Source organism: Spea bombifrons, chromosome 12, assembly GCF_027358695.1.
Source record: "Spea bombifrons isolate aSpeBom1 chromosome 12, aSpeBom1.2.pri, whole genome shotgun sequence".
Taxonomy (NCBI): domain Eukaryota; kingdom Metazoa; phylum Chordata; class Amphibia; order Anura; family Pelobatidae; genus Spea; species Spea bombifrons.
This window is the reverse complement of record NC_071098.1, coordinates 22,440,638-22,466,189: the sequence shown is the minus strand read 5'-3', so window position 1 is coordinate 22,466,189 and position 25,552 is coordinate 22,440,638. Positions and strand designations below refer to the sequence as shown.

At 38.4% G+C, this 25,552-nt stretch overlaps 2 protein-coding genes across 2 annotated transcripts in view; both read right to left on the bottom strand.

Annotated features, from left to right (window-relative positions):
• LOC128470685 (sulfotransferase 2B1-like) overlaps positions 1-25,552 on the bottom strand; it is a 122,357-nt gene that overhangs the window by 60,656 nt on the left and 36,149 nt on the right. The gene's annotated exons all lie outside the window — the stretch shown is intronic.
• Positions 6,624-15,910, bottom strand: LOC128470690 (sulfotransferase 2B1-like). The gene is made up of 7 exons (XM_053452596.1): positions 15,481-15,910; positions 11,883-12,018; positions 11,223-11,431; positions 9,938-10,064; positions 8,213-8,307; positions 7,381-7,561; positions 6,624-6,887 (listed from the first exon to the last, which is right to left on the bottom strand). The coding sequence occupies exons 2-7, from the start codon at positions 12,013-12,015 to the stop codon at positions 6,772-6,774; spliced, it is 861 nt and encodes a 286-aa protein (XP_053308571.1). The 5' UTR covers positions 12,016-12,018; positions 15,481-15,910; the 3' UTR covers positions 6,624-6,771.

Sequence of the window (25,552 nt, the reverse complement as noted above, 5' to 3'; positions counted from 1 at the left end):
AGATAAAGAAAGAGCACTGAATGATAACTGAGCATGATTGCTGAGGACCTCCAGTAGCTTGCATCCTGATACACCCAGCGCCTATGGTGGCTCTACTGTGGCTGTAGTACATGGAGACATAGCATGTGACATGTGTTTGATATGTTAACGATGCAGTTCAATAACTTAAGTTACCTGACACCATAGCATATTTTTTTTCTAAACTACACACGTTTTATGCGGCTACTGGCGGAGACTTCACCATTAACGCCTCCTTTACAGTCTGTGTGCCACATGATGCCAGGGTGATGGAATATGATGTCATATCTTAACACTGTCCAACAGCAGATGGTACATAGGACTGAAGAAAGTGTTAGCAGAGGGCTTTGCTAGTGGATGTGAAGACCTCCTCCTCAAGACTGTTGAGGGGCCCCAAGAGACATCTACTGTGGGCCCATGAAGAAGCGGGTGCCGTGAGACACCCAGGAAGATCACGTAATATGCATTAAATGTCCCCCGCTGGGCGCCTCATGGCACCTGCTTCACTGTGCCACCGCAAGAAAGCATAGGGTGCCAGATTCACAATGGCAGAACATAGGCAGAGGGGTGGCAGATTTCCACAAAGTGTTCTACCAGGGTCAGTATGTTTACTGTAGTAGTGCCAGATTCAGTGTGTATGCATGCATAGTGTTAGAGTGTGTATTTTATGTACACTCACTGGCTACTTTATTAGGTACATCGGTTCAATTGCTTGTTAACAGAAATAGCTAATCAGCCAATCATATGGCAGCAACTCAATACATTTAGGCATGTAGACGTGGCCAAGAAGGTCAAACCGAGCATCAATTCTAGCGTTTACAGAAAATGGTCCCAAAAAAAGACAAAATGTCCAATGAGCGGTAGTTGTATGGACAAAAATGCCTTGTTGATGTCAGAGGTCAGAGGAGAATGGGCAGACTGGTTTGAGATGACAGAAAGGCAACAATAACTAAAATAACCACTTTTTACAGCCAAGGTATTCAGAATACCATCTCTGAACGCACAACACCTCGAACCTTGAAACAGATGGCATGCAGCAGCAGAAGACCCCACCGGGTGCCACTCCTGTCAACTAAGAACTGAAAACTGAGGCTACAATTTGCACAGGCTCACCAAAATTGGAAGAACGTTGCCCTGTCTGAGTCTCGATTCCAGCTGCGACATTCAGATGGCAGGGTCAGAATTTGGCATAAACAACATGAAAGCATGGATCCATCCTGCCTTGTATCAATGGTCCAGGCTGGTGGTGGTGGTGTAATGGTGTGGGGGACACTTTCTTGTCACCCTTTTGACTCCTTAGTACCAACTGAGCATTGTTTAAACACGACAGCCCACCTGAGTATTGCTGCTGACCATGTCCATCCCTTTATAACCACAGTGTACCCACCTTCCGATGGCTACTTACAGCAGGAAAATGCACCATGTGATGATGTAATGCTGGCAACAACATTGTAGCCCATTCTCTGGGACAGGCAGTTCCGTATTTAGCCTGGCAGCTACACTTCTTTGGTAAATCTTCTTTAGATTCAGTCTAAACTATTCATATGTAAACATAAACCATAGAAAACATCGAAAAATTTAAAGGACCACCAGAATACCCCAAACTAGAAACTTCTCTGGCAACCGATAAGGAGTCAAATAAACTATGGAAAACATGTTAACTGTTAAATAATGTTAATATAATTTTATTCTGTAGAGATTGACATAGTTTACAGTAGTTTTAATAGAATGCAAGGATCAACAGAGTTCATCAAGATTAGAAATTGTGTTGTTATTTCCAATAATTTAAACCAACTATCAAGGCCTTTCACATACTTTTTCTTACCTTATCAGTGTATCATTTTACATTACTCGACTACACAGCTATCAATGATTACAGTAATCCTGAAAAAGAGTTAAACATAAAAACAACATTGAAGTAATAAACATTTATTTGCAATAAAAGAGTGACAGTAATTGGTATGCAGTTCATTTTTGATCATAGGGAGCTGCCACTTTTAGAGATTATGAAAGGAGAGACCAGGGCTGGACTGGAGATCATGGGATGATCCTGACACGTTAAGGTCAATTGCTGCCTGATGACATTAGCGCAGCCAACGGCTGAATATATGCGTGGCCACTACATTTTTTGTACACGTTTGGCTACACATTGCAGCACCGGATCTGCCGCTGTGGAGTTGTTTGCCAACAGACCAGATGACCAGTACAGACCTGGGAGACACTCAGAAACATGTTATCAGGAATCAGATCCTTAATCTTTTTTGCCGTCATTTATCCATAGGTCATATACTTCACTCTGATTAAACAAGGCTCTTAGGTGGGTTAAAAACCATTTAAAAACAGAAGCAACATTGAACTTACATAATTTGTATGATGGGAAAACAATGTTTTTCTTTACAGATCACAATTAGAAGTTTTGATGAAATGACCTTGACATGGTTGGATGAGTTTGGTGTGGAAAAACTTGGGATGAACTGGATTGGAGAAACATCAGTGCCTGACCTCACGCATGCTCTACTGGATGAATGGTCAAAAGTTCCCACATAAATACTCCAAAGTCTTGTGGAAAGCCTTCCCAGAAGAGTGAAAGCTGTTATTGCTGCAAAGGTTTACCAACTAAATATTAATGTCTATGTATTTTAGCACACTTAGTAATGTAGAAAAAGTGCCATGAGTAGCGGTGTGGTCATGTGGTCGGAATGGAGAGGCTTAAACGCCCTTGGTAAGGTTTATTTTGGCTTGACTGCACGTGTAGTGGGCTTGGCATCTTGTACATTGTCCAAATTTAGTTTAGTCAAGTCTACTGGACGTTAGATGGACAATTTGATGCACTGCACACCTCATTGAATAACTTTAATAAAAGGGTTTTCTATGGCTTCATTGTAGCATTTTGTGTGTATTTTGACCATCAAATTACAGTGATGTTTGAGGTTTAGTCATGCTTACAGTGTTTAGTCAGGTCATGGAATCGATCTCTGTGTAAAAATGAAATATGCCCACACTTATACAAAATGGCAAACCTGCTTTTGAAGATTTCAACTCCCTCCATTCATCAGTATTCTGGCAAAAAAAATAACAACCCTTTTTTGTTTAAAAACTTAAATATATTTTAATAAATGAATGTGTATTTTTTTCAGTTTTAGAGGAGGACACTTGTGACTTCACAATCCCTGATCCCTGCATTGTAGCAAGGATCAGGCTTTTGTGAGATCAGATTAGAGTTAGTTTTTTATGTATAAACAAGCTGCTTGATCTATTGATCTCAATCCTTTTCCTTAAGGGCAGACAGCTGCTTTCCTTGTTAATGGAAGTTTTGTGTGTAAGATAGACCGGAGGGGGTGTGGTGGCTGGTGGTCTGCTTAGGATCTGCGTGTAGAGATTGTGTAGCATGGACCCTATAGTGCCAGCTCTGTACCATGTATGTAACTGGCAATCCAAGGGTTAAGGGGAGGCAAGGGGTCATAAAAAGTTGGCAGAAGAAAAGAAACTGTGGTTAACAGAGGAGAAGAAAATATGGTCCAAATATGATCCAGGGGTGAGAGACGAAGTTTAGGCGCTGCAGGAAGTGAGTAAGAATGGAAAACGCAGCAGGTGATCGAGGAGAAAGAAAGCACCAGGGAATGGGCAGAAGGGAAGAGCCTGCAGGGGAGGTATATGTGCCCACTGATAATGCTAGAAGAAGAAACATATGCACAGCTACAAATGAATATTTATATGTCATTTTCCAAGTTTCGTCCTGGAAAAACAACATAAAACTTTGTTAAAGAACATTAACTTGGATGTAGTACCTGCATCACACACACTTTACCAAATATTAACCCATGTGTCCTTCCACAGATTTGCTCATTGTAACAGATGCTTGACCCCTGTTTTAGGAAAGTATTGGGACTGCAATTTTACATTGACTTGTAGGGGTTAAGTTGTAATATTTTGTGCATTTACCCTTGTTTCCTTTTGTATTTGTTTTAATGTCTCACCGTCTAGTCTGATTTTATGTTACTTCCCTAATCCTTTTACTACTGTTGTATATTGGCCCTTTTTGTTTGTATGATGAGATGTATCTGGTATTGTTGTTTGTATAAACGACTGTCATTATATTTTCATGTTTTAATCTGTTCCTGTTTCCTGTTGTGAGTCAGACCCCCCCCCCTTGGAATGTGGTAATATAAACCATGCCCAGTCCCAATAAAGTGTGTTGTGTCATGACTGGTGGTATGGTTCTGTGGGAGACCTTTTTTTTTCCCTGGAGGAACACAGTTATACTATGTGGGACATGCCACATAGATGGTCCAAACTACCACCTGGGACACTGACAGAGTCAGGATGGTTGCCAAATATGTCCAGTACTACTATAAAAACAACATGCTTCATAGTAATGTTTTTTAACAATACATTTAAAATTAACTGATAACATTTTAAATGATAAAGTGACCTGAAAGGTGCAAAGTACACTCAAGTTTAAACATCAACGATCTTTATTAGTTAGCTATTATAACAGCTTACAGGAACACTGAAACACTGAGTTCTTCCAATAGAGTACTAAATTACCAGATTTTGCTAATTAATGATGTAAGGTCATGATTTATAAAGACACAAAGGCAAACATTATGCATTACTCTTTTCTTTAATTTAACAGCAGCAAAGAACATAAAGAGTTAATACAAATCAGAACAAAGAACCAATAATATGCCTATAACATTCCCCTCCCCTCCATATAAAATAGGCTGAAATCCAAAGCTTCTCCTCTGCTGTCTGTAAAAGGCCTTCAAGCAGAAAATAGCTCCAAAAACATCTCAACAACCGGCATAGCGACCAAACCAACTGAAAGAGCAGGAATGGGTAAGGAACCAACTCTCAATTCGACAACCTGCATCCTCAAACTGCAATAGAGGAGAAACAGATACATGGTAATACAGATATGTAATACGCATGTATACTCCAACTATACTTGAGAAAGGTAATCGCCTAAACAGGGTAGGGTAACATAAAACAGGTATATATGTCGGAAAAGTATATGTTGGGTGGGAATAATGTTCGCCTCTGTGTCTTTATAAATCATGAATTAGCAACATCAGAAGATCTCTCTATTTTAAAGTGTTGGTAACAAACAAAAGCATTTAGAGGTCATAAATGTATTACCAGCCTCACCCCGCTTCCCTTCTTGGGGATGAGGAATAAGTTGCTGAGGAACCCGATGAGTGAAATGGAATGGGAATAATTGCGCCTTTCCTGAATAGAGATTGGACTTCCCGGGAGACCTCCGAGAAGCGTATGCACTGGGGTAAAACTAGCTGATAAGGAGGACAGAGAAAATCTATTCTATACCCAGAGACTGTTTGAACCACCCATGCATCTGATGTTAGTGCTTCCCATACCGTATAAAACTGGCTGAGTCTGCCTCCCACATTTACTAGGCAAGAAGGCGTAAATAGATTCAGACTTACCATAGGGTCTTCTAGGCCGGTAGGAACCTCTGACACCCCTGCATTGCCTGGGACGTCCTCTTTGGGGAAATAAGGTCAAAGGTGGGGATCTGACCTCTTGGAAAGACGTTCTTTATATTTCGGGGTCTTGGGATCCCATGTAAGGGCTTCTGGACAGATGGCCCCTGGTTCTGCCAGCCTCACTGAAAAGGTTTAAGACCTTTCAGATGTCGGTCTGGGCTTTGTTAAGGGCCGTGAAGATAGTAACATAGGTACCGAGTTCTTTGACAAAACCGTCCCCAAAGAGAAGGCCTTTTGCCTGTGGACCAGGATCAGAGCTATATTGACCAATTTGGTATCTAATTTTAGAAGAATGGCTTTACACTATTCTGTGGCATTGCTGATAAGGCATACTGCCCTCCACACCCCCTCAGAGCCATGAGATCGATAGGGGATTCGTCCACTAAGGCAGTTTCCACCATATCAAGGATCTTGGTCGCAGGATGTTCAAGATCATATCCTGACAATTGCGTAGGGAGAAATCAAGGCCCTTCTTGGCCTTCCACCCTGACTTGCCTAAATATTGGGCCAGTTTAGGATCGACCTCTGGAGTCGCACATGCGTCACCGGGTACAGTGGGCCGTGGACATTCTGCCTTCATTTTATTTCTAGTTGCCTTGTCTAGGGGTTTACTCACACGTTGGGTGATGTACTGCGCTACATGCTCCGAGGGGCACCATGCGGAGGATCTCGGCTGTAAGGGTGTAACTGTAGGAGCTGTCAGCTCATGTTCACTAGATTCGGGAACAGACCCTGAGTCAGGATATTCATCCTCTGACTCATCGGACACCTCGTCCTGTGCCGAATCAGAGTCAGCCATTATCTCGAGGGCCTTAGCCCTCTTCCAATTTCTCACACTACATTATACCCTACGGTAGTAGAAACACTGTGGTGCATTATGCATCGCATTAGTCACTTTTATAATTTTCCCCATAAGTATTGATTGGGAACATGCTTTAGAATAGATGCTACCAAAATTCCCACTAAAACAAATGGAAAACCGGAATATGCCAGGCAGCAACCACAACATTCTCATTTGCATTTTTTGTTTTTTATTACTATTCGGAAATTCATGTGAATAAATCACACCCATTTCTATAAATGAATTGCTACAACTCCAAATAACATATTATGTTTGTTTTTATTTTACATACAATTACCTTTTCTAACGTAGACCATTTATTTTTCAAAGTGTTGACAGAAGGTGTAATTCTTACATATAAAGTGGTCATATAACATAATGTACAACTTGAAAACTCATTCTTCATCATCATTTTTCTTCCCAAAAAAACTTAAAGTCTAAATCTTTCATTTTCTCTTGATAAATGTTATCAAAAAGTTCACTCTGGGCCACTGTAAAATGATTCTTCCAGTCTCCCGAGACACCTGCAAATAAAATTAGAAGCAAAATAAACAAGATTTATTTGTGGTAGGCGGAAGGAAAAAATGAAATCAACAAGAACAAAATAGCATTGCCTTTTTGGTTATTTCACAGAAACTAGTGTTGGGGGAATGAAGAAGCTCTCTATTTGTTGAAGATTTTCACTATTGAAAGATGGATTTTTATGTTACCAGAAACTCTGTTAGATAATTTCATTATTCGTATAAACTAACCCACAGGATTTCCCACAAGAGTAATGGAAGCTGTTTAATTTGTATGTATAATCCTGATAGAATGACTAATCTAGGTCACATGAAGTAAAGCATGCAAAGAAATCCAGCAAAACCTGCTCTATAAAAGAAATTTGAGGCTCTTCTACCTAGCTATATGATAGCCATGTGCTTAGTTAGAAAAATAAAGTTTCAAGCAACTCTGCAGATGACTATCCAGTTTTATCATAATTTCAGTTTAATTAAACTTTTATCAGATGATAAATACCCTTGCGCATAATGGAACCTTTAGAATGGTCAAGAATTTCAGTAGGAACCGTAGTCCAGTTGGACATCTTGTTTTCCTTCATGGATTTGAAGGTAGAATGCTCCACAACTAAGTCGATAGCTTCATCTTCTAATTCTTGTCCTAGAAACTTACAGATTCTCACCACACTACCTCTGAGGTCCTGAAAAGAAGCAAATCATTTTTGTTGTGTTATAGACTATTTATATAATGTTGAAATATTGTTCCACCGTATTTTTTTACTCAGGTTTTATTCAACAAGCAAAAAGTGACTGTATGAAAGAGTGGGAATGTAATGAGTTTAATATATTATATAATTTCTTTTTACAGATATACAAATTTTAACATATCTATAAACACGCAGAAAGATTACATGACCTTTGATCAAATTAGAATGCATTTCAGGAAATGTCATGTGCTGTGTGACGTTAGTGGACTTAAAGTAACAGTTTCCACAAACTTTACCAGTCCCTGTGGCTTTCTTGAGAGTTACATTGGAAGCTGGTAAAAAACTTTAAGTGAAAGTTTCTTAGAAAGTAAGCACCCCCAATGTCGGTGGGACCGCCCACCGACGTCAGCAGGACCGCCCGCTGATGTCAGTGTGCAGTCCTGGCCACGTCCCGCAAGGGAAGGCTCCGGGTAGCCGGAGCCTAGGGTCCCGATCACTATTACAGATGGTGCTGAGTTATGAAGGACACACTGCAAATTCTTTTCAGAATTTCACGCAAGCAACTATATTTCACATGTCATTTACATATAAAAAGAAAACATCCAGCTCTTTAAATGTGTAGGTTTTTTTTTGTTTTTTTTTTACCTGAAGTAGTTCTTCATATGTAATAAAGAAGAAGCGATTATCATCCTTCATTTGCAACCATCCTTTGACATGATCAAACCAAGAGCCATAGATTACTGTTGGGAGAACAAAAGCAGAGCCAAACTAATTATATATGTATATATCCAGTTTATATTCAGCTACATCCTGACTTATCCTGGGAGGGATGTGAGATTTTTACATTTTTCATCTTGTTTTTTGCTGCCCTCATTGAAAATATAATAATAATACATATAGATTACTATAGATTCTCTTGGAGACTTTGTAGACTCTAGGGATCACTTCTATAAATGACCCTTAAGTCTGTAATGTTGGATTTGAGCAGCGAGTGTTAGAATAGAGGACATTCTATCCTGTCCTCAATGATGAAGCATCACTGTTTTAGATGACAGCATAGAAGGTTTTTTTAATGTATCAATGAGATTAACATAATTCCCATTAATTTCCCCACTACTGATACTAGATGTTATGGTTTCTATTTCCTGAGCTCTTCCCTGTTGCATTTTCTGAGATGATACCCCAGCTTTAAAAGTATATCCAAGCAGAGTAGGACAGTGGGCTAGTTGACTAGTGATGAACCAGCGGAAGGAGCAAAGGATCACTAATGAATCTCTTGTCACTCTGTAAATAAAAAGTTATGTAATGTAAAAGAAGCTGGGAACCTCATTAGCTTCACAACATTTCCTAGAATTTAAAGGGACACTTTAATACACATGGCAGTTGCGTGGTCCCTTTTAACGTTTGCATTGTCCGTGCAAGTACATTTGCCCCTCCATCTCTAGCTAACTGCACTGCAGGGGATATGTTTGGCCAAACACATCTCAATACACATGATATACAGTACTCATCAGCGCTAGCTCAGCGAACTCTACAGGTGGGTGTCTGTGCTACTATTGATAGTCAGACCATGGAGGATTTTTAAAATACGCATTATTCTATAGTGGATGTTAAACTGTCCCTTTAATGCAAACTGTGCATCTCATAACATGATATAGTGGTAAAATTGTGCCAGTTCAAAATTGTTCAGGCTATGTATGTGAGAATGGATGTCTATGAATAAGTGTGTTTACATATGTGTGCCAGAGTGTATGTTAGAGGGAGGGATGGACAAGAGGCAAAGAATGCACAGACTGTTTAGGGGCAATGATGGCACAGACAAGCTGTTTGAAGGCAATGATGGCACAGATCAGCTGTTTGAAGGCAAAGATGGCACAGATAATCTGTTTGGAGGCAAAGGTGGCACTGTGGAACATGTTGCTTGCTTCTTTCTCCCCAAACAGTGCCTCTCGTTTAACAGTGAATGTGAGGCATTTGTCTATAACAGAAGTCTGCACAATTTCAGCCGGGGAGGTAGAAGAAGGCTGTTTGTCAACCTAGAACCTAGAAGATTGCTTTAGGCAATAGCCCTTAAACTGCCACTGTGTGGTAGATTGACTGAGCTGACATAGAAGATGGCACTCCAGGGACTAAAATTTATTTATGCATAGCATAAGTTAACATAACGGGATGCTAGGACCATCCCATCATCGCCAGCCCGCAACCCATTAATGTCTGGATCAAACAGATTTGTTTTACACAACTTAATCCAATTTTAACAGTTTCCATGCTTTAAATGATATAGTGAGGGATTCGGATGTTAACATTGGATTAATATACTTGTATTTTACCTATTATTGAACTTTATAAAATAAAATACAAATGACTGACCATTTCCTTGCAAAAAGTCTTCTAAGTACATCTGGAAGCTTTCAGGGTCTTTATAGAAGCTGACTATCTTGTTGAAATGGTAATTAGACACTAAGACATCCTTAGGGTTCCTCATGGTGTAGATGACCTGAAATATTATAAAAGTTAGATATGCATTTGATACTTTTATTAATATTTCTATTTAATAAACCTTAACATATTTGCTTGATTTGGACAAAATGGAGTAAAATCAAATGATGACACAGGGAATACTGTTTGTCTGAGCATACAAAGACTTGCTACTAGACTTGGACCCGGCCAACTCTTCGTGTTCGTCTTCGCGGGGAAGAAAATCTTTGTATTACACAAATATTTGCCCATTCCTGTGTTCAGTTCAGGTGAATATTCCTGTACATTCTTCGTGTTTGTTTTTTTCTTCTTTTTGTTTCCGTTTTTTCTTCAGAATTTTAATACAATTTTAAAGGTCCGTACTAGCCTGGGGAGACTCCCTGCTCCAGGAGTTAAAGGCTTGTATGTGGGACCAATAGAGTCACTCGTACAGTCCTTTTACTCCTGATGGTGAATTTTCGCCTGTAGTAAAAGGTCTGTATGAGCGACCAATGATGCCAGAGGAGGCCCTTGCAGGCGACCAATAGACCTCACACGGACCTTTAACTCTTCGCATAAACCTACAGATTTCTGCTCCCGTTAACCCCTGCGATGCTGCGTAGATAAGGTAGGCTAGATGGGGAAGGGGCCAGGGAGATTAGTAGATTACCGAAGATGAACACGAAGATTCTTCATGTTGTGTGTCTTTGTGTACGTTTTGCTGCCACCATGTTCGTTTCTATGGTATTCTGGCTTAACAAGGAAAACGCACCCTTCGGGTTCGTTTTCATGTTCGCACAGCACAAGTCAGACTGGTCTTCTAGTTCCACCAACGTTATAAAGCAAACCAACAGGTGAGAAGAAGAATGAAGGTGAATGCTTTTCAATGAGCTATGTGCAGCAGATAGAAAGGTTATAATGATAAGGTATAACATGTTTTTGTATGCTGATTCTACCATATACCCTACTGTACTTCATTAATATCATTTGGGGTTTCTTTTATGTGCTCTTCTCACTTATGGAGCATACATTCAAAGTCGTTGTTTGACATTATACGTTAGTCTATCCCAAGGCAGATTTTACTACTGAACACAAGATGCATCTGAACAACCTCTTTTCCCCAGTGATTTACTTTAAGACACTGACAGTCTCCTGTATGTCAGGGTGTGATGACGATCGGTCTCATCCCAATACTCACTTTTGCTTTTGATTCAAAGAAGGCTTTTGAAAATATTTGATATGGTAGATGGGAAGATAGTATCCTAGGATGCTCTAGGACTTCAATCTGTTCTTTACTGCTTACTGCTTCATACCATGGTGATCTCATATAAATTGGCACTTGGTTACTCAAAGAAATGTCTCCTTTGTACTTGATCAAATTCAATATCTCTATCATCCAGTTTGTACCTGTAGGAAAGGTAAAACACTATTTATTAAAGTATTAAGTTGCATTGTAGGTGTATGTATTCATTTGCAGTTAGATGTATTTGCTAGAGCATTACATTTGTAGATCTCAGGTGTCAGAAGTTTGCAGCTGAACATTTTAGCTCACTAGTTTCATCTAGCATTATGAAAGGCCACCTTTGGTAATTTTCTCCTGCAATATGGGCAAAACTGGCAGTGATAAATACAATGTTAATATAAGCTGATCTCTTGGATATTGCAACACTAATTATGCATTTTTTGCAGAAACTTCTGAGGACTGGCCCTTAATGATGTGTAGCTGATTAGTTCACAAGTTTAAATCAACTGTACAGTTAATTTAGTGAACAATCCTCTTAAAGAATATTCCAACTGAAACAGATTTAATCAATTAATCAACACTGATATTACATGATATTACCTTAGAATGTATTACCTGATTTTGGATAAGTTACATTGAAAATATCATCATCAAATACCGTGAACTTGTTTTCTGCATTGTCGAGAGATTCTTCAGAGTGTACATGTTTTGCAAACTGTACTCCTTTATAGAAAAAGTGATCTGCCATTTTCTACAGAGGAATAAAAAAAAAATTACCAGTAAATTATTAAATATGCATTTTTTTACTTAGAAGCCTCCATGTTGCATATCATTAAATCAGGCTCTGAATCCCTACGACAGTCTACAGCCGCACTATTTTTCTTTTATTTTGGATTAAATGTACACATGTTGTGTGGTAATAGGGGTAGCAGCAGTACTAGCACTGCTAGCCAAGGCTCTATATTACAGATATGTAACGTAACAAAACTATAATACATTAACCAAGCTGACAGATATATACGGTATGTCTACAGTACAAATTGCTTGTAGTGGTTTCTGAAACTAAGTTATATTTGCTGTGAATGTATTATGAACTCATTGAACTACAACTTTTGCTTTTCTTTTTGGTTACTTATATTTTATATACAGAAATGCACTTTTCTTGTGTTATTTAAAACATTTATTTCTATAGCTCTTAAGAACTGGTATTTATTCTGAATTTTATTAAAGACAGGAGGGAAATATTTGCATAACTTTTTTTTACTACAAAATCTCCAGCAGCAAAGATAAAAAGTTAAAAACAGAACACAAAATAACCAATCAGGAACAGAATAGAGTCCATAAATAACTCATTGGAACCTCCAACTTCCTCTTCTTTGCTGCTAGCCTACAGGTTAGCACCCTCCATACTAGATCACCCACTATTATTAACATTACAGTCCATGTGTGAGCCTGGTTCGTCACACACTTAAGCGCATGTACCTCTTTGCTATGCAGAGGTTAATGCCAGTCATCTCCAGTGCAGGCTCACTGCATGCCACAGGGGGACCTAACGAGACCCCTGTGCGAATGAACCGAAAGCATTTCCTACCACTGATTGCCCTTTTGAAACAGCCAATTGTTTGCCCAAATGGTTGGCCCAATAAGGAGGAAGGAAGCATATAAAAGAATGCATGTTAACCCCTTAAGGATGGAGGACGTAATACTACATCTCCGGAAAACAGGATGTAATACAAAATCCTCTGCCATGTTAACCAAGACTGAGACTGCTGGTGCTAGTGCTCCAAAGTCCAGCAGACCAGCAACAGCCAATGAGAGCCCTTCTCCAGCAATGTGCTTTTTGAACAATCGCATCATGAGTATGACAAGATCAGAAGGGAAAGTACTGCTGCTGGCTGCCTAGAAGTCCAACATCAAGCTCTGTGTCGTGTATGCTGCCACAGTAGTGTGCATCCAGTTCATTGTATGACCGTGCCTTATTTTATGTGTTTACGGTTTCGTTTTTGTATTTAACCTGCTACATCCTGTTCCTCTATTTGTTTTCTATGTGCTTCAGGTAAGCACCTTGGTTCTGTTTTCCCTGTTTTAATTTAAGTGTTTTTTTTTTTGTTATTTTAAAGTTAGTGTTAGAACTTGCTGCATGTGATGATTTGTGAAGCATTGTGCACCCAGAGAGAGAACAGCGATTTAGTATTCTTTTTGTGATTTTGTGATAAATTCATATAAACTTGGCTATTATAGATTGTTCAGCAGCCTTTGCTTAACCCTTAGGGTTTTTTTTTTATGAATTCATTATTTAGGATTACTTAGTTATATTTGAATGGGTGCATAAGTTTAGGGTTTTTTTTATTGTGTTTAGCTTTGGTTATCAAATGGCTAAGATGTACATTTTGGACAAGGCATGCGCCATTTGGGCACCTGAGTCATATGCCACGGACGCATCAGGTGGCACGGGTGAGGAGTGGCTGGCCCTGTCAGGGCAAATCATTGTAATCCCCATGTTTTTTGCCAACCCTGGAATCAGGGCCTATGTGGCAGAATTTACCCTCATTCAGTTAATGCTGGTATTTATGGGGGACTAATCTGTACGCTTTCCAGTTCCAAGAATATAACCCAGGAAAACATTAGCCCTGGAATTAAACTGATACTATTAAGATAAGATAGTTATGGCCACTAACCATGTTTACGAGCATTGTAAAAAAAAGCCCACCATCAAATCTAACTGTGGGTTCAACTTCACTTCTAAAAATGGGTCTCTTCACCAGAATGTTCTAGATTGTATGAAAATTGCTGATGCTGCGGATAGTACAGGCTAACTCTCTGCCTTGTCTAGCAAGAAATAAGGATGTTTATTGAGCCCTCACATTCTTTAGAGTCAACAAAACTGTACAATTAAGACCCGACCCTTTTAAGATAAGGTATAGATTTCCAGAAATGTTTAGAGCTTGCATGTAACCTGCACGTTCTCTTCGTGAATACATTTCTTCCTGTTTAACCCCTTAATGATAAAGCCCGTACATGTACGGGCTCAAAATGCATTGTTTTCAAAGGGTTTAGGAACGGCCCATTGTCCTTAAGGGGTTAGTCAAAGGTTCACTCATCTTCTGTTGCATTTTATTATGGAATAGGGAGTTTTGCAAACAACTGCATGGAGAATGTAGTATTTTCCACTCCATTGTTTGCAAAGATCACAAGCAGGGACAGATACTTAAACCTGTTAAGATGTATGCACTTTCAGAATAACACAAAGCGCTAGCCAGCCCATCATTCCGATTTTAATAAGTTATTTGAAATTCATCCCCTTTGGTGAAATGTATGCATTCTTTCACATATCCACTCAAAAAAGCCCGGTGAAACTGCAAATGTATTTTAAACACCAACTTGGAAAGGTGCTGGTGTGGGATCAGCTGAACGGAAAATGTCCATATGCCTTCAAGGAGTGTTGCTAATAATAATAATTAAGAAATTTACTAAAATACTGCAATGTGTTAAATATTTTAAAATGTACTGCAATATTTGGTACAGATTGGTGGTATAAGATTGGACTAGAAACTGCTATAATGCCTCAAAATCTTTGTGTTGTCAAATTTCTTAAATCTTCAGCAGTTTTGTTTTTCTTTAGTATCCAACTCTCACTATATCATTTTTAGGATATATATATATATATATATATATATATATATATATATATATATATATATATACATATACATACATGCATATATTATTTACACTGGCTACGAAAACATTTTATAGGTAAAATTCGTATAATTTGTGTAAGTTTAATAAGAGGCAAGTAAGTTATAACTGAAAACAAGTAACCCTTAAGTCCTTAAGTGTAAAAATAAAAAAACATCCGTAGTCCTTAAGGGGTTAACGTACTAGCAAAGTACTTTAATATCCATTCTTTGTGAGGTCATCTGGGATATTAAATTGTCTTTTTGATGTTGGTAAAAAAAGACACATTTAATATTACACTTTATGCCATACTGAACATACTTCACAATAGTATGGAATCAGCTGTATAATTTATATTTTTTACATTAAAAATTGCATCTATAATGCTCTTGTATTTCATTCATACTAAATAAGACAATTCATTCATGCTCCTTAAAAATTGATGCTGTATTGATTAAAACATTTAGCACTGACATTAAAAAGCCATGGGGCGCACAAATAAAAAACAGAAGAATACGAAAGATACAGTACTCACCTTGAAGTAAAGTTCCTTTCTGGCCAGAAAACTTTATGCGAGTTTCAATGGATTGTTGATAAATATGTATTACTTTGTGCTAGTTCTTTTTTCTTTGCAATACTTTTCAACTGGTGAGAATGTGAATATGCTTTTTTTGGATTGCTCTCTTAAACAAAATGCAAATCGCGCATAAAGATTCTGTAAAATGGATGTGTACGACTATTACCCTCTCGAAAAACTAGAAGCTCCCTGACTGAATGCCAGGAATGCATTAAGAATTCTATGGGAAATGGGAAATCTAGGGAGCTAATAAGGCCCTGTGATCCAATCACACACTGTAAAATCCCTCTATTATGCAAGAGGGCAGATTAAATGACTTAGCATTGTGAAGTCAAAGGACAGGGGTCAGGGTTAGAAAGATTGTAGAATGAGTGAGAGAAGCAGCACTTAGAAACAGAGATACAGTTGCAAGAGAGAGAATCTAAGAAGCTGAAAATAATCAGAATGTGAAAATGTTCACGTGAAAAACAGAGAAAGTTTTACGTGGCGACAAGCTCGAGTTACATGAGCAGAGAGGAGAGTGGAAGGAATTGAGCATCTGGCACTTCCCTTTGACGTTCCTTTGACGAGGGCTGATGAAATGACATGCAGCTCTGCTCTACGTTTCAGACAGGAAGGTGCTGCTGTGCGCTCCAGTTTACTCCCTGTCCCAAATCCCATAACTAAGTAGTCACACGGTGACAACAATAAATATGTGCAATATGTTCTTGTAAGTGTTTAGGAATGTATTCCTTTATTTTGTCTGTGAGGGTACTGTGCCATTGTGTCCTGTCTTTCTGTCGCTAGAGATCGTGAAATAAAGATCTCATTGAGTTCATGAGAAGAGCCTGATTTCAGTGTATCCTCTTGTGAGTGTGTATATTACACAGATTTATTATTTGTGTTATATGCACAGACTACACTATTGTGTTTTTTTTCTCCAATTGCGCAAGCGCATAACTCATAACTCATAACGTCAGAAGCTGAACCAAAACTGCTCCTTGACTGGTAAGGTGAGATTCCTGGTTTTCCTCCTGATATACACAGGGCCCCATGGTGGCTATTTTGTTGCAGCTTGAAAGGGGCATAACTGTTCAAATGTAAAATGGTGTTTATGCCTAAATAAGAGTCGATAAAAAGGTTTTGTACCGTGTTAGCCGTTGAGAAAACAGGAGAAAAATATAGTTAAAATGATACCATTTATTGGCTGAGAGTTTAATTGCGAGCTTTCAAGACCAAGTTGTTAGGTCCCTTCCTCAGGCATTAATTTGTGTTACAAGGAAGTACAACCTGTCTTTGGTATGATAACAAGTTAATTAAATAACTTTAGTTACCTCATATTGTAACATAAAAACTACTTCTAAACCACCTTGTGTGTAATAGACATGTGGTGATATCTGTGCTAAGGTACGTTACTTAAGAATCATGCAGAAAAAGCAGCCAATTTTCTGGACATCCAGACGTATAGCCCAAGTACATTGCAGGTAACCCTGTCCACTTTTTTGACTGACTATAAACAGTGACACTGGCAGTGTGCTGGTCTACCATGGTAGCTGTCCAGCTCCCCTTCTAATGGGACTTGTGAGCAGCACTTGCGGAGTCAGGTCCCCAATTCAGGTGTTGTTCTCAGTACAATCCTGGCAGCAGCCAGTTTCGACCTTGCAAGGGTGAGCTTTACCGCTCTTGTGTTAGCTGTTCATATGGTTGTCACCTAAATAAAACCAAAAACAAGGTCTCCAGAATACACCAAAATGAAACCCTTGCGCTTAAAGATATAAAATAGCTGCCAATAAGGCATATGGACTGACATAAACAGTAAAAAAATATTACATTCTAGGATCAGCATGTGTTATTTTAAACATGTAAACTGCATACCTGGGAACTGGTTTGACCCTGAGATTGCCTACAGGAGCGGGGTCTTGACACGCCCCGCTCCCCGCCAACTTTTCCTTCAAATGGGGGTGTTTCCCGCTGCTGTCAGTTGGAACACCCCCTACATCACATGTTCGCCCGCTGTTGTCAGTGTGCAGTCCTGGCCATGTCCTGCAAGGGAAGGCTCCAGGTAGCCGGAGCCCAGAAGTTCCCAGGTGTGGTAAACTGTTCTTGAAAATGTGTGCTATAGAGATATAGGTACTTTGTAAATGACAGTTCACATATTTTTTCATGGTATGCAAGGATCAATGTAGTTCATCAAGATAAGAAAATATGCCACGAACTACCTTTACTCATGATGTGGGAACATGTCCTTAACCCCTTAGGAACCAGGCTGTTTTTTTACCTTTTGTACCCTTTGGGACCAAGGCTGTTTTAACACTCTTGCGGTGCTCGTGTTTAGATGTAATTTTCTCCTCATTTAGTGTACCCACCAGGGCCGGCCCAAGACACAATGCCGCCTGGGGCGAACTTTAAAATGCCAACCCCCGCTGACGCCATTATCTACCCTCCCTCCCTATTATCTACCCTATTCCCTCCCCATTGTACTTACCTTTAAACAGTCCTGTGGTGAGTCTCCCTGCTCTGCCACGGTGCCGGCTTGTTATGTTGAGCGCCAGAAATTGACGTCATTACAGCCGGCACCGAGACCGAGCTAGAGGGCTCGCAGAGGAGAGAGAGGGGCGCCGAGCCGGCACTGACAACTTGGTAAGCGAAAACCACTCGGCGCCCCTCTCTGTCCTCCGCTTCGATAAAGAAAAAGCGCCGCACACAAGTTAAATATTGTTTTTTTTCCAGGACAAGAAGGGCTTTCTTCAGATACCGTTTTTTTGATCATATCTAATTTCCTATAAAAAAAAACAATAAAATATGATAACAAATTGAAAAAAAACTACACTTTTCTCACTTTTATTTGAAAAATCTTTTACTCATCCAAAAAAAGCTAATGAAAAAAACTGCTAAATAGATTCTACTATTTGTCCTAAGTTTAGAAATACCTAATGGTTTTATGTTTTTTTGCTTTTTTCTACAAGTTATTGGGCAATAAGTACAAGTAGCGTTTTGCTATTTCAAAACCATTTTTTCCCAAAGCTGGTCATTCAGCCCCATGTGCTATTTTGGTCATCTTTGAAGCTGGTGAATTCAATTTATCCCATCAAACCACACTAAGACACTCCAGGGTATTTCAAATGCTGTTATTTTAACCTTTTCCATGCACTAATTCTACCACCAATCTTTGTCAAACTTTGTGGTAGTAATTTATTTTGTGTTTCAGGTATTGCGCTTCAGGTATGGATTTACAGCTCCTGGTATGTCTCTTTCAAGCAAGACCCCAATATGTGTTCAGCAACATCTCCCGAGTACAGTGATACCCCCCATGTATGGGTTTGTCGGGTTGTTTTGGAGGTAAAACACCACATTTAGGAAATGCGCATTTTTTAACTTGGAACTTTTACATCTGGTCCTACTGCTCCCATATCCTAATAGGGTCATCTTTGAAGCCGGCTAATTCAATTTTCCCCATCAAACCATATATTTTTTAAAACAAGACACCCCAAGATATTTCAAATGCTAGTATTTTAACCCTTTCCATGCATGATATTCTACCACAAGCCTTTGCCAAAGTTTGTGGTAGTAATTTTTTTTGTATTTTTTTTCACACACAAATTGTACTTCAGGTATAAATTTATAGCTCCAGGTATACGTCACTATCAAACAACACCCCAATGTGTGTTCAGCAACATCTCTCAGGAACAGTGATACCGCTGATGGGTTTGTCTGGTGTTTGGGGGATAAAAGGCCACATTTGGGAAGTGCGCTCCCCCCCCCCATTTTGGTCAGGGGGGGTAAGCCTTCCAATGTAGATATTGCAGTGTCACATCAGTGATGAAGTAGCTTAATTAGGGTTTTTTGCCTTCTTTTGGAACAAGAGAAGGAAGGTTAGGTAGAAGGGTTGAATTTGAGAGGAAGAAATGTCAAAGGCAGATAGCCAAGTCAGTTACAGTGAGAAGGTACAGGGAACTAGAGGTTAAATTATTTTGTATTGCTGTTTACTACACACAGAACGGGCATTCCAGACAGCAAAAGTTGAAAGGAGGGCACGAGCGGTGGCAGGGTATGTGCAAAAGGTTGTTATGGTTTCTGGAGGTTTAACCTTCAGAGGGAAAAGAAGGGATTATGACGGGAGGCTCTGGATTTAAGGAGATCTCCCCAGATTCTAGGATCAGAAAAAGAAAGAGCAAATGAAGATAGGAGTGGTTATTGTAGGGGCAGGAAGATTACCATTTGCAAGAAGAGGTGGGGGGAGATGTCCTTGTTATAAGAAAAGGAGAGAAGAAAGAAGTGAGGGAGTGATGGCACCTCAGAACTGATGTGTGAAACGCACCAGGCGATTTTACTTGTTCTATACGTGCCTATATACCATTCATAGAGAATGATGAGGACAGGTGTGAGAAAAATTGAAAGGTCTAGAGGTTCATAAACAGACATAGACAACAGGTTATTAGGAAGGTGTTCAGAGAATTAAGTGTAGGTGTTTTCCCCTTTATAGTCTTCTGGTATGCTGTTTAAGTCCTTCGGAGCAGAGGTATCGGTTCAGCACTATATAGGGGTCTGTCATCTGCAGCATGCATGGTTTCTATTTGTCCGAGGATCTAAATTATTAGAATTAAGCAATCGAGCCGAGCTAAAACATGCAGCAATAATAACAGTTCTCCGGGGGCTGAGCTTCCATACAATTGCAGCAGACTGAGCTGATTTCTGAAAGGTTCCAGAAGGATCTCCAATAGCAAGGTCAGGAAAATTCATGGATTGAAACATAGTACATTTTTAATCAGGTAACAAGTAAAGATCAAACATAATAAAAGAGTGTAGTCCAAACTCGTGTACGTCAATCCAAATCAATATTACACTACAAGCAGGGAAAGCTACAGGCAAACAGACTGAAAGGTTCTGAATGTGGTTTATAAATAGTTAGCATAACAGATAGAAATGTGTCTGACATTGTGGTCATGAATGCAAACTACAATCATCTGTGTGTATGTATCCATTTTATTTGCAAACTATGCATCTGAACATTAGACGTGTGCAAATGGGCCACAATTATTTGTTTTTGGACAACTAATTCCGCTATTAAATATAACCATATTCCACCTTCCCTGGAAACCAACAGTAATCTACAATACCTAAAAAGAAGAATGCAAGCTAACAAATAAATTCTAACGGAACCCTTACGAAAAATTACTGCAGTTTTTTCTGAAGTAATACTGCAGTTTTTTGGACATGAAAAAACTGCAATACTGTACTTTTACTGCAGTATTACTGCACATTTACTGCAGTATTACTGCACATTTACTGCACTTTTTTTTATATTGCAAACCTACAGTTGTACTTCAAAGTACTGTAGCTTTATTGCATTTGCACTTCAGTACAAAAATAACTGCAGTACAACTGCAGTACAGTGAAGTACAAATGCAGTAAAACTGCAGTAAATGTGTAGTAATACTGCAGTAAAAGTGCAGTATTGCAGTTTTTTCATGTCCAAAAAACTGCAGTATTACTTCAGAAAAACTGCAGTATTTTTTTTGTAAGGGAAATACATTCCGTACGGGAAAGACTAGTGTTGGACACAAGCTAATCACTGGTTTTTCTTTTGTATATTTAGCCTTTTATTGAACAATTTCCCCTGTTTTATACACATCATGGAATTCATGCTTCTGTTAGAATCTACTAATTTATTGCGTGGACGACCTAGTCTCACTAAAAAGCATGTATTTGTACAGTATGATATTTAGATATATAGTTATGATATTTAGAATGATTTAAATTGTTAGATCTTTCAGCATTCAGTGGTTTACAACTATGAGCAACAGTTGGATCTATTCACTAAACAGTGAGTGCTAATGAGTTGGAAAAACATGAGTTTGCAGCAGCAAATTTGCACAATATGGGCAAAAAAGTGTAATTCACAAACTGAAAGCCAATGTCACTTACACTTGCCAAAAATAAATAATTTCACATTTTTTTCCTGGAGAATGTATGCAAGCGATTTTAAAAAGCAGACAACAGTAAGCTCGGAGGGGTATGGGTTAAATATGGCCAAATAGCCCGTGATGAGGAAGTAAAGAGAAAAAAATATTGTTTGCCATAATAATTGAAACCCTCATTTGGAGATATGATAGGGACAGCTAAGATGAATATAACAAAAACAGGACCAAGCCAGACTGAAGAAATCTGGAAGGAACTTTATCAACAATGTGTAGGGTCTGGAAGAGAACCTGGGAAGACCAACAACAGCCAATCACTGTTCCATCTGCAGATGTTATATAAGAATTTAAGTGGTCAGTCAAGAGTTAATTTGGTTGAACCAATTCAACTTGTATATTGACTGATATTTTGCGAGGTGCAAGAGGGCAAGTTTTTTTAAATTATAACTCATGTACATATGCCAACAACTCAAAGAAATTAAGTAATTAAAAAAAAAGTAGGCAACAATTGTCCACCATCTTCCCCCACTGCAGTAGGGTAGAGGGTAATTAACTAACCTTTGGGTAAATAGATCCCACCTATACCAATCTTACCCACCATCCTGGGTTAAAACTATACAAATACCCCATGGGAAGCATGGAGATCATCTCAGACATTACTTAAACAACAGGTAGTGGGCTGACACCCCCTATGCATAAGTTGGGCACCAAGAAGGAAGACCAATACAATTCCTTTAAGCTTACTTGACAATGCTTCCATTAAAGAAATTATATTTGTCATGCATATGTAGCAAAAGACATAAAAATATGTAAATGTTGTTATAAATAGAGCATACATCTTTAAGTGTTGGAAGATTTTTACAGTGAAAGGCCAGTCCAATTTTCATAGTAACAACATGTACTATAATTTGTGGTACCAGCGTGGTGTCCATTATTGATGCACAGTGATTGCACCTTCTTGCCACAGTTCTATTTTACTCAGAAAATTCATTACTTGGACTTGGAGTTTCTATTTATGGACTTTATAATGTATTCCTTTAGAATACAGAAAACATTTCACCAGATATATAAAGAGTGTAATATGGCATGAGTTATATGTCAGCCTAAACGAAAATTATGGATCATTCTTTACTGAAAGTACTGATTCACCTACTGGTGTAGAGTTGCGTCCTATGGGCAATATTGGTACAGCACCATGCACCAATGCCTCATGAGTGGGATTAAGTATTTGGTAACATAGTTTTCAAAATTTAAGAAATAATAAAGGGGTTAATGGTGGTGACCTTCCGACAAGGGAAATTATAGCATAAACTCAATACCCTTATGGATATGTTAATGGTTAACAGAGGTACATGGTACAGTTTTAAGTATGTTAATAAACTTGAGTGTCACCATGTAGTATTTATTTAAGAAAGTCACGTGGCATCTCACAATCTAAATAATTATCTGTCTCTTGTCCTTGTTACTGGTGGCTAAACTAGGGTCAAGGATGCAGAGCCTAACCACTTCTGGGTAAATCCAAGTTTAAATTTAGAAAAAAATAGTTTTGGAAAATTACCTGCCAAAAGTGGTCTAGTGAAGTCAATGGCTCGGCGGGTCAGGGCTGTTTCGGAGGCAAAAAGGTGACCAACACAATATTAGGCAGGTGGTCATATTTTTATGGCTAATTAGTATATGTTCTAAGAAAAAAATACTTGCACTACTTAACTATCATCAGTCTAATCTTATTCATGACTTAATAATTTAGCATGTTTACGGTTTCAAAATATAGCACTTTCCATATCCACAAATATAAGACTATACAAGGCCAACCACCCTGCACTGTAAGTAAGCTATATACCCACTAAATGTTTGTGTGTATTGAAACAAAGTCCAAAGTCCAGGAGTGATGTTAAATGGTGGAGCTTCCGGTGACATCTTCTTATTTAACTGGATGTTTTGTTAGGATACACGGTATCATGATCATCTCTGCCAGAAAGCTTGAAACAGGCCGTGGTTGGATTTTCCAGCAGGACAATCATCCAAAACATACATCCAAATCCATGATCAAACAAAGTGTCCAGGCTGGGTTTTCTATTATGCCGTGCCCTGATGCCACAGGCAAACTGTTCACATATCACCATGTGTTTATATTGTCTACACGTTGTACACTCTATGTAAATATCCCCTATAATCCTTCCCTATCCCCCTCTCCTAATATTATGGCCATCCCTATCCCTTGTATATCTCGTTATCTCCTCCATACCATACTTTTCCAAACAGGTATAAAAACCTATGTCTTGTGAGACAGCGGTACAAGTTTTAACTCCAACATATGTGCAAAACATTCAGATCTCATACTCTATTCTCTTAATATTGCAAATCAAGTATGAATGCACAGATCACCCATGAATGTAACGAATAAACAGGTTTCATGACAGCTTTCCAAATGTAACACTATTGGGGGAATTTCATTTGTTTTTCAACTATTGAAGACTTCAAAGAAAAAACGGAACTGAATTGTACAAAGTACATATAGTTTTAAATGTTAACCAATGTTTACCAGTTAACTATTAAAACAGCTAACAAAGACAATGGAAGACTGGGCTCTGCTAATAAAGTGCTGCCAATATGATGCAATTCATGTGGTTTGTCTTGACATATTTATGCACAATAACTAATAACAAACTGTGAATGTTCGTAATGCAAGTGTTCATGCTATGATCCTGATCCTGAAACCTAAGGGAATGCTAGCGCTTTTTAAAGTAGATTTTCTTCCAAGTTTTAAGACATACTGTATAACCACGTAAAGCCACATCAAGATTATGGTCTTGCCACTGTTTGTATTTCTCTGAGTTTTTAGCCAAATTAATTGTTGAATTAGATTGAAGATCTGCATTATTTTCTGTTCCTTTATATCACTAAATATCTATATGCTTCTAGCGCTGTCTTCTTTTTAACACAATCCTTGTCATTATAGTTTTCCCCCAATAGGTGGAACTGTTTTCTCAAGACTAGCGGCTCTAATACTTTCCATTATTGGTAACAGGACACTCCCTCCCTCTATCAGTCCTTTACCATTTTTTCATATTAAGCTGGAAATTACCACTTTCCCCTTCTATTCTACTTCTATATCCACAATTGTCACTATATATAATTTTTTTGGGATTTAATTGTGTTTGTAGTTTAACACTGGGAAAGTTAAAGTCATATTAGCGCCGTATCCTATGTTTATTTCATTGGTAACTTTAATAAGAGTGATCTGAGTAGAATGTTAAAAGAGGAATCCAGATTGAAGAGTGTCAACCTTTAACCCCTTCAACCCCTTTAACTGGGCAGTTTTTAAAAATGTGTTCCCTGTTCAAACATTTTTGCGGTGTTTATGTTTAGCTATAAATTTTCTTCTTACTCATTTACTGTACCCAAGCAAATTTTATATTGTTTGTTTCAGTACAAGAAAGGATTTCTCTAGGTACCATTATTTTAATCATATAACATATTATAGAAAATAATCAAATGTGTTTGAAAATTGAAAAAAAAAAATATTTGAAGGATCTTTAATCTACAAAACGAATGAAGTATGAGTGATTAATATTTTTTTTCAAGTTATACAATAATTACAAGCAAGATATTGCTATTTTAAAATAGATATTTTAAAAAAATTCAAAATTAGCAATAGTGACATTGTAACACTAATCCCTGAATCATCCCCACATGTACATAGTTTTCAAAAGCAGACAACCCAGGGTACTAAACTTGCAGCCATTTTACCACCAATCTTTGCAAAAGTAAAATATTTTTGGTAATATTTTCACACAGATTACAATTCAGGAATACATTTACAGTGAATTTAAAGGGTTACTAAGAAACAACACTCCTAGTGTTACAAATATGTGTTCACCAGCTTTTGAAGATACCACTCATTTTCAATATGGAATTTTGATATCAGATCCTGCGCAGTGAAGACTTGTTTCTATCGACTTGACCATGCAGCTCATTTTTGAGTATTGTCGTATTGTGCTCCTTAAAACAACCACAGTGTCTTTTTCCCGAGCAGCCTGTATATTGCTTTTGAGGTTACCTGAAACAATTCTTTTCTGCTCCCCATGCCTCAGTATCTAGCCTGCTCAGTGCATCCGTGTGAGAGCTAACAA